The sequence below is a fragment of the Procambarus clarkii genome, chromosome 19 (genome assembly GCF_040958095.1).
Source record: "Procambarus clarkii isolate CNS0578487 chromosome 19, FALCON_Pclarkii_2.0, whole genome shotgun sequence".
NCBI classification, from domain to species: Eukaryota; Metazoa; Arthropoda; class Malacostraca; order Decapoda; family Cambaridae; genus Procambarus; species Procambarus clarkii.
Window position 1 is genome coordinate 40,448,475 of NC_091168.1, and position 16,415 is coordinate 40,464,889.

The 16,415-nt window shown below is 40.4% G+C and overlaps 1 protein-coding gene across 2 annotated transcripts in view; it reads right to left on the minus strand.

Moving 5' to 3' along the window:
• Positions 1–12,573: 12,573 nt before the first annotated feature.
• ArgRS (arginine--tRNA ligase-like protein) overlaps positions 12,574–16,415 on the minus strand; it is a 277,968-nt gene continuing 274,126 nt past the window's right edge. For both annotated transcript variants that reach the window (XM_069327302.1, XM_069327303.1), the window contains one exon: positions 12,574–13,368. In XM_069327302.1, coding sequence (XP_069183403.1) covers positions 13,198–13,368 — 171 coding nt within the window. In that variant the 3' untranslated portion in view covers positions 12,574–13,197. The remainder of the gene's footprint in view (positions 13,369–16,415) is intronic.

A 16,415-nucleotide genomic window follows, 5' to 3' on the forward strand; every position in this document is an offset into this window, starting at 1 on the left:
GAGCTGCATGTATCAAGTTAATCATAGTAATAAGTGCATCGTTAGTGCTTTTTTGGGTCTGAAGCCATATCGGCAAGAGCTATGTATATTGTGTTTGTCTAGATAAGGGTAAAGCTACTTGTAGATTAGTTTTTCAAATATTTTGACAAGTTTGGCAGAATTGATATAAGTCTGAAGTTGTTGACATCTGTGAGATCTCAACATTTATGGACTGGGGTTACTCCCGCTATTTTGACAATATCTGGAAAGGTTTGGAGTTCAAGTGACTTGTAGTAGAGCAGTGCTATGGCAAGAGCTAAAAATCTGGAGGCTTTTTCGTAAATTAGAGTTGGTATCTCAGCAAGGGCACTAGACTTGGTTTTAAGGGAAAAGATTATCTCATTAACATCAGTGGAGTTAGCAGGCGTTAGGTACAGAGACTCTGGATAATTACCTGTAAGGTAGTCCTTGACATTAGTACGGGAGGATGGAATATCATTAGCAAGGGCTTTCCCAATGGATGAAAAGAACCTATTGAATTCAATAGCAGTATCAGAGGCCAAAAGCAAACCTTCGTTATTGGATAGGAGTATTGGTTTTTTATTTAAAATCTTTTTTGATCCCAATATTTGGGAAATAGTTTTATTAATGTTGAGTGAATTTATTTTCGCAGTATTTTATTTTGGCTCTCCTAATTATTTTTAACAACATTGATGAGTAAATCTTTGAAAATTCTTTGGCGACGACTCCTAACCTATACTTCTTCTCAAGGTCATGTTTTTTATTAATAGATTTAAGTGTCCCCTTTGTAAGCCATGGATTGTTAAGCTTTTTAGTTGTGCCTTGTTTCGTTAGCATAGGACAGTGGGTGTTATAAAGGCTGAGAGTTTTCTGAAGAAATGTTTGCACTGCTGGTTGATGTTCCCTATGATACCTAATTCTGTCTCCCAGTTGATATTAGCAGCAGTAGCAGCAATAAAATTGCCTACAGAAGTTTCATTGTGCAGCCTAAAGCTTATCTTCCTTGTATCTAGAGGTGGTTTATTAATGTTGGTTAGGAGAAATGTAGGGTAATGGCCTGTGGTTCCATCAATGATTATTCCTGAAGTAAGTGGAGAAGTTATGTTAGTCTAGATGTGGTCAAGAGCCGTGGCAGTACTATCAATGATTCTAGTAGGTCTAGTGAATAGAGGTATGAGGAAGCAGGAATTCATACAGTTGAGGAAACTAGCAGCAGGAGGGTTATCAGATTCGTAGAGGTCAATATTAAAGTCCCAAGAAATTATTAAGTGGTTTTTGTTCAGTCTGTTATCTAGTATTAGATTTCTAAGGTTAGAGTTGAAGTCGGACACATCAGTGTTAGGAATTCTGTAGACTGCTCCCACAGTCAGGACAGCCTCGCCATCCTTGACTCTGAAGCAGGCAAATATATAATCTCCACAAGGGTCTCTAGTTTTAATTACTTTTAAGCATATCAGTTCTTAATTGTAGTAAAGAGCAGTACCACTACCTCTCTGAATAGGACGACAGTTGTGAATTGCTGAGTAGTTTGGCATGTTGTAGAGTTGTGTAGCCTCTTTTAACCACGTTTCAGAAAGCACAACAAAAAAGAATTTGTTGTCAAGTGTTTGAATCAGGGCATTAACATCATCAAAATGTTTGCTTAGAGATCTTACATTGAAGTTAATTACAGAAACATTGTGATTATGTGTTAAAACATTGTTTACATCGTGTGCTGTATAATAAATACCTGCTATTTTGATCATTAAAGTGATGATTGTTATAGATACTAGATAAGAGGTTTAGTTCTGGCTCTATACTAGTTTGCATAAAAGGGCTGTTTGATGGAAAAAATGCAAAAAAGACAATAATAAAAAAAGATCTTGATATAAAAAAATAATATCGGTTTTCAATAAACTTACTTGAACTTGAACTAAATCTAAATTAGTTTATATATATTCAAAAATATATTCAGAATAAGATATATTAAAAAAAAATACTATCTTTACTCAATAAACTTACTTGAACTAAATCTATAATATTCCACGTGTGTTATAGTTATGTCTACTAAATAATGATGAAAATTATTACAACCCATAATGGGTATCAAAAAGTGTTCCAAAAAATTTTTTTTCTTAAGGAAATCTAAAACAAGATTTTTTGTTACTAAAAAATTTTAACAAAGAAAATAAAGTTATGATATATTATACAATTCTTTTAAATAAATTGATATTAAGAAATAATCTTTACTATATTTTGCTTTAATTTTAAATTTAATTATAATATTGCGACATGTTTTGTATGTAGTATGCTGTTTAGATAATATTTAAAAAAATATAACTTGTATGGTTTTACCGTCACGCACATGAGCGTCTATTTAGGAATTTTCAATATCCATCAAGGGGTAACTTTCCTATTCATTTCTTGTTTCTATATATACAGCATATTCAATTGTCGTGGACAGAAAGCCTCTTCAACTTGTTAAGGTCCCCGAAATTTATCTATTTATTTATATACAAGAACTTACATTGGGGGTTAACAGAGAATATAGAAAACAAGTAAATTAACATTCTTCTAAAGCCACTAGCACGTATAGCGTTTCGGAGAAGTCCTAAAACTAACAGAATTTTTTTATATAAATTAACAGTAAAATTGAAAAAAAAATGTTAGCAGGTTTTTTACAGCTTTTCTTTACAGGTACAGATAATTTTAAGAAGAATAATTACAGTAAAATCAACAAAAAATGTTTACAGGTAATTTGAAGAAATTTTGACACAAAAGCAGATCAGAATAATACACAATAATAACAATACACAATAAAGAAACAAGGATTACTAGGTACATGAGGATAGCATTTCAGGGTTATACATTGGTTCACTGAAGCACAAAATGAGGATCATTTCGAGGAAAAGTTTCAAGGAATAATGCAGTAGAAAATGCACTCAATAAATCAAGTGCGAGGCCCGGTCCCCCCCCCACTATATGTTCGATCAATTTTAGAATATGCATCACTGGTATGAGGATGAGGTGGTGCACTTCTGCCGGAGCTGGTTGGTGCGCAGCCCTGGCACCTCTACAAATGGATGATGGAATGCGGAGAAGAGAGAGAGGATGAGGAAAAAGGGAGATGATGGCTTGTGAGTGATGGTTCATCATGGCAGGAAAATATGAGTCACAAATAAGTTCAAATTCAAATTCAAATGTTTATTTAGGTAAAGTACATACATACAAGGGGTGATACAAATATTGCTGAATTTATAGATAGAGCTAGTACATACAATGCCTAAGCCACTATTTCGCAAAGCGTCTCGGGCAGGAAAAACACTAAAGACTAAAACTTAATACTAATTGAGATTAAAGTATAAAATGTGTTGAGACAATATAAAAATAAAAAAATGGGAACATGGCAGAAAAACAGCAAAAATAAAATTTGGTCGACAAACAGCATTGTTTCAAAATAACAGACATGGGTTGACATTATAGGGGTAAGGTAGGTTACAGGGAGTTAATTAGGCAGTACTTACCTGGTTGATACCTGGTTGATGGGGTTCTGGGAGTTCTTCTACTCCCCAAGCCCGGCCCGAGGCCAGGCTTGACTTGTGAGAGTTTGGTCCACTAGGCTGTTGCTTGGAGCGGCGCGCAGGCCCACATACCCACCACAGCCCGGTTGGTCCGGCACTCCTTGCAGGAATAAATCTAGTTTCCTCTTGAAGATGTCCACGGTTGTTCCGGCAATATTTCTTATGCTTGTTGGGAGGACGTTGAACAACCGCGAACCTCTGATGTTTATACAGTGTTCTCTGATTGTGCCTATGGCACCTCTGCTCTTCACTGGTTCTATTCTGCATTTTCTTCCATATCGTTCACTACAGTACGTTGTTATTTTACTGTATAGATTTGGTACTTGGCCCTCCAGTATCTTCCAGGTGTATATTATTTGATATCTCTCTCGTCTTCTTTCTAGTGAGTACATTTGGAGGGATTTGAGACGATCCCAATAATTTAGGTGCTTTATTGCGTCTATGCGTGCCGTATATGTTCTCTGTATTCCCTCTATTTCAGCAATCTCTCCTGCTCTGAAGGGGGAAGTGAGTACTGAGCAGTACTCAAGACGGGACAACACAAGTGACTTGAAGAGTACAACCATTGTGATGGGATCCCTGGATTTGAAAGTTCTCGTAATCCATCATATCATTTTTCTGGCTGTCGCAATATTTGCTTGGTTATGCTCCTTAAACGTTAGGTCGTCAGACATTATTATTCCCAAATCCTTTACATGCTGTTTTCCTACTATGGGTACATTTGATTGTGTTTTGTACTCTGTATTATGTTTAAGGTCCTCATTTTTACCGTACCTGAGTACCTGGAATTTATCACTGTTAAACATCATGTTATTTTCTGATGCCCAGTCGAAAACTTTATTAATATCAGCTTGAAGTTTTTCAATGTCTTCAGCCGAGGTAATTTTCATACTGATTTTTGTGTCATCTGCAAAGGATGATACGAAGCTGTGACTTGTATTTTTATCTATATCTGATATGAGAATAAGGAAAAGCAGCGGTGCAAGGACTGTACCCTGAGGTACAGAGCTTTTAACTGCACTTGGACTAGATTTTATATGGCTGACCGTTACTCGCTGAGTCCTGTTTGACAGAAAACTGAGTATCCAGCGTCCTACTTTACCGATTATTCCCATTGACTTCATTTTGTGTGCTATCACGCCATGGTCACATTTATCGAAAGGCTTTGCGAAGTCCGTGTATATCACATCAGCATTCCGTTTTTCTTCTAATGCCTCAGTGACTTTGTCGTAGTGCTCAAGTAGCTGTGAGAGGCACGATCTTCCCGCTCGAAATCCATGTTGGCCTGGGTTGTGAAGATCATTGGTCTCCATTACCAATTTTGTCAACTACCATTCGAGCTGTCATTGCAATCAATCTTATATTGTTTCTGCTGTATTGTGCCTACCAATTTGTTGTCAACTACCATTTTAAGCTGTCATTGCAATCAATCATAGCTACCTATGTGCTTTAATATACTGTACCTATAATTTTCTCTCATCTTCTTTTTTTTTCATTCCATGTAATCTGTTATCATTTTTTTGTCTATAAATTTTGCAAGTATTTACCTCCTTAAAATTTTCTTAGATTAAGGACCTGCCCGAAACGCTGCGCGTGCTAGTGGCTTTACAAGACTGTAATTACCATATTTGTATCCTCACATTCCTTATGTACATTCTTGTATATGCATAAATAAAAATAAATAAATAAAAACATTATTAGGCGATGCTGTGATCACAAGCTGAACAGCAGTGCTGTGAGCTCATGCTGTGTGCACCAGCCTTGGTTGCTCACTCAGTACTGAGGCTCTCACACCCGAGAATGTGGCCCATGATAATTTTTAAAGATGGCGTCTGTTTACAAGAGCCCTGAGGAAGCTGATGTAGATGTAGCCGCGGGAGTTTTGAATGGAACATGAAAAATACAAATACCCTGAAGGTGCATTGCGCAAACCAGACGAGGACCTGCAGGTGCGTTGCGCAGTTTAAGAGTTAATGCCTCTAACCTCTCCTCGTAGCTCTTGTCCTTCAGTTCTGGGAGCCACTTAGTGGCATGTCTTTGCACCTTTTCCAGTTTGTTGACGTGCTTCTTAAAATATGGGCTCCATACAACAACTGCTTATTCCAGCTTTGGTCTAACAAAAGTCACGAACAATTTCTTTAGTATTTCGCCATCCATGTATTTAAAAACAGTAGTGTACATGTTCCTCAGCATATTGGGCTCTATCATATCTGCATTTGAACATGTGTATGGCGTCTGCTTCCACTACATCAGCATATGTGAGATGACAATATTTAGCTTAATTCTGTGGGCCAAATATGTATGGAAGGAGAATGGGAAACACCAGTATAAACATGAGTGGATGCATTAGTCAAAGCTTCCTAGTATTAAGAGGAGCATATAGCACTGATGTGATAATCAATGACATTATCAGTAATTGATTATCAGTCAGAATGCTCTGTGGACATAGCATCAATTCTTAAGCCACAGATGCAGCAGGGGGATGGAGAGGATCCCAAGGACAGTCCTAAACTATATTGGAAATTGATCTTCCAGGTTGAATAGACCACAAGGCCTGGTTGCCCTCCACATGACTGAGGGAGAGGAGAGCGGGGGTTGCTTAGCAGGAAGCAAAATGAAAAGATTAAAGATTCCTGTATTTCCCCCCCCCCCCCCCCAAGAGCCCAACAAGCACATATGCAAGTCGAGGAGTAACAAGCAAAGCATACATAGGTAACTGGAGGGTCTGAACTACAGCCCAGAGACCAGCACATATGCCAACCTCCCCAATACTCACTTGGCCAAGGCTGCCACTCAGACCGGCTGGGTGCTGTTGCTCAGGAGCTGCAATCACTGGGCAGATGAAAGAAAATGGGTAATAAATGGCACGCTACGCACAAAAAATCCCTGTACTCACCTAGTTGTGTTTGCGAGGGGTTGAGCTCTGGCTCTTTGGTCCCGCCTCTCAACCATCAATCAACAGGTGTACAGATTCCTGAGCCTATTACCTGGTTGATACCTGGTTGATGGGGTTCTGGGAGTTCTTCTACTCCCCAAGCCCGGCCCGAGGCCAGGCTTGATTTGTGAGAGTTTGGTCCACCAGGCTCTTGCTTGGAGCGGCACGCAGGCCCACATACCCACCACAGCCTGGTTGGTCCTGCACTCCTTGGAGGAATAAATCTAGTTTCTTGTTGAAGATGTCCACGGTTGTTCCGGCAATATTTCTTATGCTCGCTGGGAGGGTGTTGAACAACCGTGGACCTCTGATGTTTATACAGTGTTCTCTGATTGTGCCTATGGCACCTCTGCTCTTCACTGGTTCTATTCTGCATTTTCTTCCATATCGGTCACTCCAGTATGTTGTTATTTTACTGTGTAGATTTGGTACTTGGCCATCCAGTATCTTCCAGGTGTATATTATTTGATATCTCTCTCGTCTTCTTTCTAGTGAGTACATTTGGAGAGCATTGAGACGATACAAATAATTTAGGTGCTTTATCGCGTCTATGCGTGCCGTATATATTCTCTGTATTCCCTCTATTTCAGCAATCTCTCCTGCTCTAAAGGGGGAAGTGAGTACTGAGCAGTACTCAAGACGGGACAACACAAGTGACTTGAAGAGTACAACCATTGTGATGGGATCCCTGGATTTGAAAGTTCTCGTAATCCATCCTATCATTTTTCTGGCTGTAGCAATATTTGCTTGGTTATGCTGCCTAAACGTTAGGTCGTCAGACATCATTATTCCCAAATCCTTTACATGTTGTTTTCCTACTATGGGTACATTTGATTGTGTTTTATACCCTGTATTATGTTAAAGGTCCTCATTTTTACCGTACCCGAGTACCTGGAATTTATCACTGTTAAACATCATGTTATTTTCTGATGCCCAGTCGAAAACTATATTAATATCAGCTTGAAGTTTTTCAATGTCTTCAGCCGAGGTAATTTTCATACTGATTTTTGTGTCATCTGCAAAGGATGATACGAATCTGTGATTTGTATTTTTGACTATATCTGATATGAGAATAAGGAAAAGCAGCGGTGCAAGGACTGTACCCTGAGGTACAGAGCTTTTAACTGCACTTGGACTAGATTTTATATGGTTGACCGTTACTCGCTGAGTCCTGTTTGACAGAAAACTGAGTACCCAGCATCCTACTTTACCGGTTATTCCCATTGACTTCATTTTGTGTGCTATCACGCCATGGTCACATTTATCGAAAGGCTTTGCGAAGTCCGTGTATATCACATCAGCATTCTGTTTTTCCTCTAATGCCTCAGTGACTTAATTTGTCGTAGTGCTCAAGTAGCTGTGAGAGGCACGATCTTCCCGCTCGAAATCCATGTTGGCCTGGGTTGTGAAGGTCATTGGTCTCCATGAAATTGGTGACCTGACTCCTAATCACTCTTTCAAATACTTTTATTATGTGCGATGTTAGTGCAACTGGTCTATAATTCTTTGCCAATGCTTTGCTCCCTCCCTTGTGTAGAGGGGTTATGTCTGCTACTTTAAGTGCATCTGGTATCTCCCCCGTGTCCAAGCTCTTCCTCCACACTATACTGAGTGCCTGTGCTACCGGCACTTTTCATTTCTTTATAAATATTGAATTCCATGAGTCTGGACCTGGGGCCGAGTGCATGGACATGTTTTCAATTTCTCTTTCAAAATTTAGTGCGCTCGTGTTGATATCAGTTATATTTACAGGGGTTTGAATACCCCGCATAAAGAAATTGTCTGGATCTTCCACTTTCGTGTTGTTTATTGGAGTGCTAAACATGTCCTCATACGGCTTTTTTAGGATTTCATTAATTTCTTTGTCATCCTCCGTATGAACCTTCACTTGTATGAATAGGTCCAATACTGGCAGTAGTTTTTGCTTTTGGTTTCGCATATGTGAAGAAGTATTTTGGATTTTTCTTTATTTCCTGAATTGCTTTCTGTTCTAACTGCCTTTCTTCAGTCTCATATGAGTGTTTCAATTTCCGCTCGATTTCTTCAATCTCCCTATTTAAATTATTCCTTCTTTGACGGGAAATTCGTGTCTGCATAAGCAGTTCCGTTTTTTTTCTTCCTGCGTTTATAGTGTCGTCTGCGTTCTCTTTCTACGTTGGATCTCTTTCTGGCTTTCCCCAAAGGAACATGTTTCAGACAGACTTGATACGCTTCCGAAGTCAGTTTTTCTATTCCTTCTGTAGGACTTGCATTACTTAAAACAGTTTCCCATGGAATGTTTGTAAGTTCCCTGTTTATTATCTCCCAGTCTATCCTTTTATTATTAAAATTGAATTTACTGAATAACCCCCTCTCGCTTTATCAACGTTTTAGGTCTATTCTGAGTATTGATGGTCGTTTGCACTTCAATGAGCTTGTGATCTGAATATGTGGTATCTGATATCGTAATGTCTCTGATAATGTCTTCAATGTTCGTAAAGACCAGATCTAGAATATTTTCATTTCTCGTTGGCTTCGATATCTGCTGATTGAAAATTTGTCACAGAATCTAAGTAGTTCTCTAATCTGTGGTTGGTTAGGTCCCGATAGATTTCCTGGTATAATATTATTGTTTGCTATTCTCCACCTGAGACTAGGCAAGTTGAAGTCACCTAGGAAGATAATATCAGGTATCGGGTTCTCCAAATTATCAAGGCTATTCTCTATTTTGTTTATCTGTTCTGTGAATTCCTCAGCCGTTGCATCTGGCGGTTTGTATATTAGAATAATCACTAAATTTGTTTTCTCTATTTTTAATCCCAGTACGTCTACCACCTCATTTGTAACGTTTAGGAGCTCCGAGCATACACGGTCTTCCCTAATATACAGACCCACTCCTCCATGTGACCTAATTTTCCTATCACACCTGTATAGGTTATATCCTGGAATCCAAATCTCACTGTCCAACAATTCCCCTGCATGGGTTTCTGTGAAAGCTCCAAATACTGCATTCGACTCCGTGAGGAGGCCATTTATAAACTGTACTTTGTTGTTTGTTCTTGTTTTCAGTCCTTGTATGTTGGCAAAGATGAATGAGGTTATTCTATTAGTGATAGTTTGACTGGGGGACTTTTTCTAGTTTACTGTCATCTACATCCGGGCCTACTGAGTCAGAGTTTACAACTTCCTGAGTTTCAGCCTCAGTTTCCTCCCTGACTATAGCCTCTGCCCCTGGTATATTAGAATTATTGTTGTTCCTTTCCCACTCCTTCTGGATGGCTGGTAGGCTTTCAATGAGCGATGTTTTCCGATCATGCGTCATGTTATCTAGAAGGTCTTTTAGGATATTCTAAGCTGGCAGGTCATTTTTACACACCCAGAGCAAGTGGCCAGCTCTCAGTGCCGTAGTGTTACTCACTCCTGTACAAGCCGAATGAAATCTATTCTTACAGATATAACATTCAATTCCCGTTGCCTTCGACTTTAAGTAGTTGTTACAGTGGGCACAAATTTGTTTATTTACTCCCATTTTGCCTTGTTTTGTTGTATATATCTATTTATAATATTATATGTATATCGTATATTTGTAATAATATATATGTTTATTTGTTCTACTGTATGGTCAGTACTTATCGCACGGTCGAGGGTGAGGGTCCCAGAGGCTGTACAGTTCACACGTTGTTGTCCCAGGCCGCGGCTGGAGGCCCTCAGTTGCCAGTTACTTGGGTTATAACACTGATATATTAATTCGCCTGTATTACAATAAGGGATTTTCTGCTTTATTTCCGACTTGCAATAGTATTCACTTTCTCTATTACTAATTTCTCGATCCACTTTCCCCTATTCTTTTCACACTTTTCACTATTATTGGCCTCTATCATATCTACACTTGAAACTGTGTATGGAGTCAGCCTCCACCACATCACCTCCTAATGCATTCCATTTGTCAACCACTCTGACACTAAAAAAGTTCTTTCTAATATCTCAGTGGCTCATTTGGGCACTCAGTTTCCACCTGTGTCCCCTAGTGGTTGTGCCCCTTGTGTTAAATAGCCTGTCTTTATCTACCCTATCAATTCCCTTCAGAATCTTGAATGTGGTGATCATGTCCCCCCTAACTCTTCTGTCTTCCAGCGAAGTGAGGTTTAATTCCCGTAGTCTCTCCTCGTAGCTCATCTCTCTCAGCTCGGGTACTAGTCTGGTGGCTGTTACGACCCTGGGTTCTCCAGTGGAAACCAGAGGTCAAAATTGAGCTATTAAACTTTCTGGTAGTACAGTTGAGTGCATCTCGAACGGCAATTGTTTGTATCTTCCCTGCCAGACGTAAGACTATTATTGTTTCTCAAAGAGCATTTAAAGACTGAGCTGGGGGTTGATTATTAAATAACAACATAGGCACCAACTTTGCTAACCAATACTTTCTAATCATTCATAAAGTAACAATACGTTGCATAGGGGAAGATCTTTAATGTGCTTAGCTGCACGATCAATTAGGCTCCTTCCGGCACCACGACATGAGGGAGGCTAGCTGGTCGCTAGGAGCTCTCTTCTCTGGCTGGTGTTCGTGCGGACGAGACCTACTCTGTGGCTACACCCCTACTCTTCTCCCTTCTCCTCTTACTTATTTCCCTTACCTGAAGTTCCTGTACCCTTAAGTTAAGTACGGGGCATTATTAAGTGTACCTACTCTGGTAGTAACGATTGGTGAGACCTGGGGGTAGTATTTGCCAGTGTTTTGGGTACCCCTAAGTGTTGTGTTTTGTATTAGGGTCCCACGTGGTTTCCCTACCCTAAGCTGCATCCAGCTTCAGTGCTTATCCAGTAGTACTTTACCCTATCTTGTTATTAGTGTAAACCTTGTATCCTGCCTAAGTGGACCAAGGCTTTTAACGTAAGATAGTGTGGTAAAGTTATTATTATTATTGTTATTGGTGTGAGTGTATATGGGGGGTTGTTAAGGGGTTAATAAATAAGTACATGAATTACAGAGTATCCCTTCTTCCTATGTGGGAGCGCATTGATCAACCCTTAGACTAACATATATGGTCTTGTAGCAAGTTATTACTACTGTGGATAGTTTATTTTGGGGGCCGGGCCTTTTAGCTCTCCCATATTTGATACTCTGTCTTCTAACTACCCTTACCCCTTAATAGTACCAGTACCCCATAGAGCCCCACACACATATATTTATAACAGTGGCAAACCTTTGAACCTTTTCCAATTTAGTCTTATCCTTGACTAGATATGGACTCCATGCTGGGGCTGCATACTCCAGGATTGGCCTGACATATGTGGTATACAAAGTTCTGAATGATTCTTTACACAAAGTTTCTGAATGCCGTTCGTATGTTGGCCAGCCTGGCATATGCCGCTGATGTTATCCTCTTGATATGGGCTGCAGGAGACAGGTCTGGCGTGATATCAACTCCCAAGTATTTTTCTTTCTCCGACTCCTGAAGAATTTCCTCTCCCAGATGATACCTTGTATTTGGACTCCTGCTCTTTACACCTATCTTCATTACATTTCATTTGGTCGGGTTGAACTCTAACAACCATTTGTTCGACCATTCCTTCAGTTTGTCTAGGTCTTCTTGAAGCCTCAAACAGTCCTCTTCTGTCTTAATCCTTCTCATAATTTTGGCATCGTCCGCAAACATTGAGAGAAATGAATCTATACCCTCCGGGAGATCATTTACATATATCAGAAACAAGATAGGACCGAGTACAGAGCCCTGTGGGACTCCACTGGTGACTTCACGTCAATCGGAGGTCTCACCCCTCACCGTAACTCTCTGCTTTCTATTGCTTAGGTACTCCCTTATCCACTGGAGCACCTTACCAGCTACACCTGCCTGTCTCTCCAGGCAGGTGTCTGCCTGTGTGGCAAAACCACAGAGGACATTCTGCCTATGCACTACCTTAGTAGACAGGAGAGCTCAGGTCATCCAACTGAGGGAGGCTCAAAAAGCAGCACCCACAAGAGGTTGAATGTAGTAATATTTTGTTATAATGAGGTATATTTGGGCGAGTCACACTGTATAATTTGATTCATTCAGATATTCAGTACTATACTACAACTAGGACAGTCAGACAACAGCATATGCACAAATAATTTTTATTATCTTAGAGAAGCTCCTTCACCAAAAACTGCAGGAATGAAATTTATTCATTTTTTTTTACAAATATGCCGGAATAAAGATAGCAGCAATTTCCACAAAAGTTCAGGCTCCTGCACAATTGGGCATTCGTGTACACACAGAAATCACAATAGCGTGATACAGTATATCAAATGAAAAAATCTAGAAGGGCCGTGATGTGGGTTCGAACCTATGCACTGGATGTTCCCAGATGTGCCTCGGTCAACTGTGCCATGACATGTTCGTGGAACTGTTGACTGAGGCGCATCTGGGAACATCCCGTGCATAGGTTCAAACCCCTCATCATGGCTCTTGAGGATTTATGCATTCATGTAATTTTTTACTGTCGATTTCAAATTTTTTTTTTGCTCTTGCCAGAGTGTCAGTGACAACTTTGTTAGTGGCCCCCTGTGGCCACATAGCTATCATAACCCGATTGATCTGCCACTTCCTTGCACTTGTTATATGCTCTTCCCATTTAGTATTACCAAATTATTTGATTTAAAAGCCTTCAAAAACTATATTCAATTAAAAAAAACTGACATGTAACTGCATTAAGAGTAAAAAAAGCCTACTACATTACAAGTTACATTTTGTCAACAGTCTCAATGCCAAGAATGGAAAAGCATTTCTCCATTACTTGTGCAGTTGCTTCACACAGCATCAGACGCCACATGTTAATTTTGACAATCTTCCCAGTCTCATCTTTTTCAAGACAATAACAGTTGTCGTAGAATTCCGTAAACACTGTGGAAACCTGAGGAAACAAAGTACACATGAGTCTGAAATCAATCGAGTGAAAACGTAATAACATATTTGATGTACTGTAGTAGGAGAAACCCAACACTAGATGTAATGTAATGCCTCTTTCTGGTAGAGCTCCAGTGGCTCCCTGTAGCTATCTTGCTGAGATTGCTCCATATAAGTCTCATCACATGTGGGAGTTCTGTTTTGCTTACTGGAGACTAGAGCCAGAACCTGGACCCTCCTCACAGAAGAGCAAAGAGAAAAATAACATTTCACCAGGAAAGCCTCCCAAAAAGTCATTGAAGCTTTAACCACTACTGTGCACATCATAATATCATGGCAAAACAGGGTGCACTGTGTTGCGGTACCTCTTTCGTGAAATACAACTTCAGTGTTCTTGTCAAGGCACCATATGGGACAGCACATTACCCCTGAGTCACCCAGTAACCTCAGAGACACTAGCAATTCCTTTGAGGACTGCCAGAACCACCCAAATATTCCTGGAGGGTGGTAGAATGAAGCAAGGAGAGTGTAATAGCTAGTAAACTTACGTATACCACCCCTTGAATTACCCCCCCCCCATCAGCTTTATTCATTGGGATAAAACACTTCACTCCAGTGCCAAGGAATGGACACTTGAATCACTGTCTGCTCTTCCAGTGGTAGATTAGCAAACTTAGAGACTAGGATACCCTGTCGGGTGCTTGCTGGCTTCCTCTGGCTGAAGTCTCAACTGGCAGCATCGACAACTCTACTGCCACATTCCTGGTTTACTTATGACCTACATCTGGTACTGACACTTTGCCAGGAACTATACGTTGTTACGACAGCCACCTCTCCTCATACCTTTAGACTAGTCCCTTGTTTAAATTTATAAACCAAATTCCTTTGCAGTGTGACTGTTTTTAATTTTCCTCAGTATTCAATAAACTCTTGGTTTATCTCAACCTGTACTCATAGCATACCAACTAGATGAAATTGGAGGGGATTGGCAAATACACTTTAAAATAATGACATTTCCTAGTGAAAAAAATACACAAAACTTCCAAAAGAGTAGCCTCATCTACCAATAATATATATATATTAATTAACACTTTTGCACCCCTGATGATGCATAATGCGTCACAAAACCAAAATACGGAGAGTTCCTGATGACGCAAATGTCGGCATTAACCCTTAAACTGCGCATGGCGTATATATACGCCATGAGTAACATGTCCCACTGTGCACATGGCGTATATATACGCCAAAGGGTGCCAGGCACGATTCAAATGTCCCGCGGTGTAAAGGGGTCACCCATACCGTAGCCAGGGACGATTGTAAACAGACGCCATCTTGAAAAAGAATCTAGAGCAGGCCTCCTTTGTTTCCCAGGCTTTAGTTAGTGACCATACACCATGGCGAGCGCATCACGGCCCAGCGTGCGACCTCGCTCAGCGCACCGCGCAGTCTTTGACCGAAGATGAAATTGCCAATGAATTGTTCAAGGACGTTGACGAATCTGATATTGATGACTCGGATATAGATGAGGACTTTATACAGCCTGAAGAAATAGAAACAACGGATAGTGAGGGTGAACATGTTGGTGTCACGAGGGCGAGGATGCCACAAGAGTTACCCGCTACTACTCAACACCACCTCGCACCCAAGCACGTCGTTCATCTGTTCCATTGCACGTTTATGATATGATCGACGAGTCTGAAACAGGTGAATCTTTCTCAGGTTTTAGTGATGTAGAATCGGAGAATAGTTTTACCCCGGCTGCTAGTGCCAGTACAAGTTTCGCCGCATCAGCTGCCCGCCCAGCCAAACGCCGCTGCATGGAACAATATGGCAACAATGAGGAACAAATTCCCTCATGTTCCAAATATTTTCCCTTATCTACCTTTCCTGCCCCTACTGTTGCAATGCTTGCTTCAGCTCCTGGTCCCCGGATTCCTCGCCATGGTGCAGCTAATGGCTCTCAGATGGCAGCAGGTTTATTTGTGTGGAGTGATGGGGAAGATTTTGTTCCACAAATTCCCGACTTTGACAACAGAGATTTGGGAATTACAGATCTTTTCCCTGATACTGGTGACGAAATGAGTGAAATGGACTTCTTTACTGCATATTTCGATGAGCCGCTCATGGAACCCATTGTTCACGAAACGAACAGACTTGCGGCCAATCTCATTGAAGGTGAGGAGGTATCAAAATTTTCACGACTACAGCGTTGGAAAGAGATAACCGTTGGTAAACTGTATGTGTTTTTCGCAATTTGCATGTTGATGAAACATTGTGTGAAACACGTAATATCAGATTATTGGAGCAAAGACAACGCTGTTCCAACACCATTGTTCGGGAAATATATGTCCCGAGACAGATTTCTGTTGATCCTACGGTGCCTTCATTTTGCAAATAATGCAGACGAGAGACAGGATGATAGGCTTTGGAGGGTGAGGCACATCCTAAATGACCTGATTGGAAAGTTCCGAGAGTACTACGTACCAGCTCAGAAGCTGGTTATTGATGAATCCCTTGTGCTTTTCAAAGGATGTGCTGCCTTCAAGCAGTATATTCCCTCAAAACGTCACCGATTTGGACCGAAATTCTTTGTGCTCTGTGACTGTGAATCAGGAATGGTGTTACACATAATACTGTATTTCGCCACAAATGTAGATATTCCTGCTAATGACGAACATGGCTTCTCAGGTAGTGTGGTGAAGGCACTGCTTGCACCATATCTAAACAAGGGCCACATATTGTACACAGATAACTATTATACCAGTCCCTTACTAACGAAATTCTTGCTTGATAATAAGACTGGAGTGTGTGGGGCACAGTAAAACCAAAACGAAGGGAAATGCCTGTGTTTGACACTGCTATGCAAGTAGGTGATTGCGAGGTAAGAAAAAGTGGTGTAATGTTTGCGGTGGAAATTCAGACGTGACGTGAACATGTTGACTACCATTCACCCTGGTACAATGGTGGACAGTGGCAAGGTGAACAGAACAACAAAGCAAATAATATATAAGCTAGATTGTGTGATGGACTACAACATCAACATGCGTGTAGTTG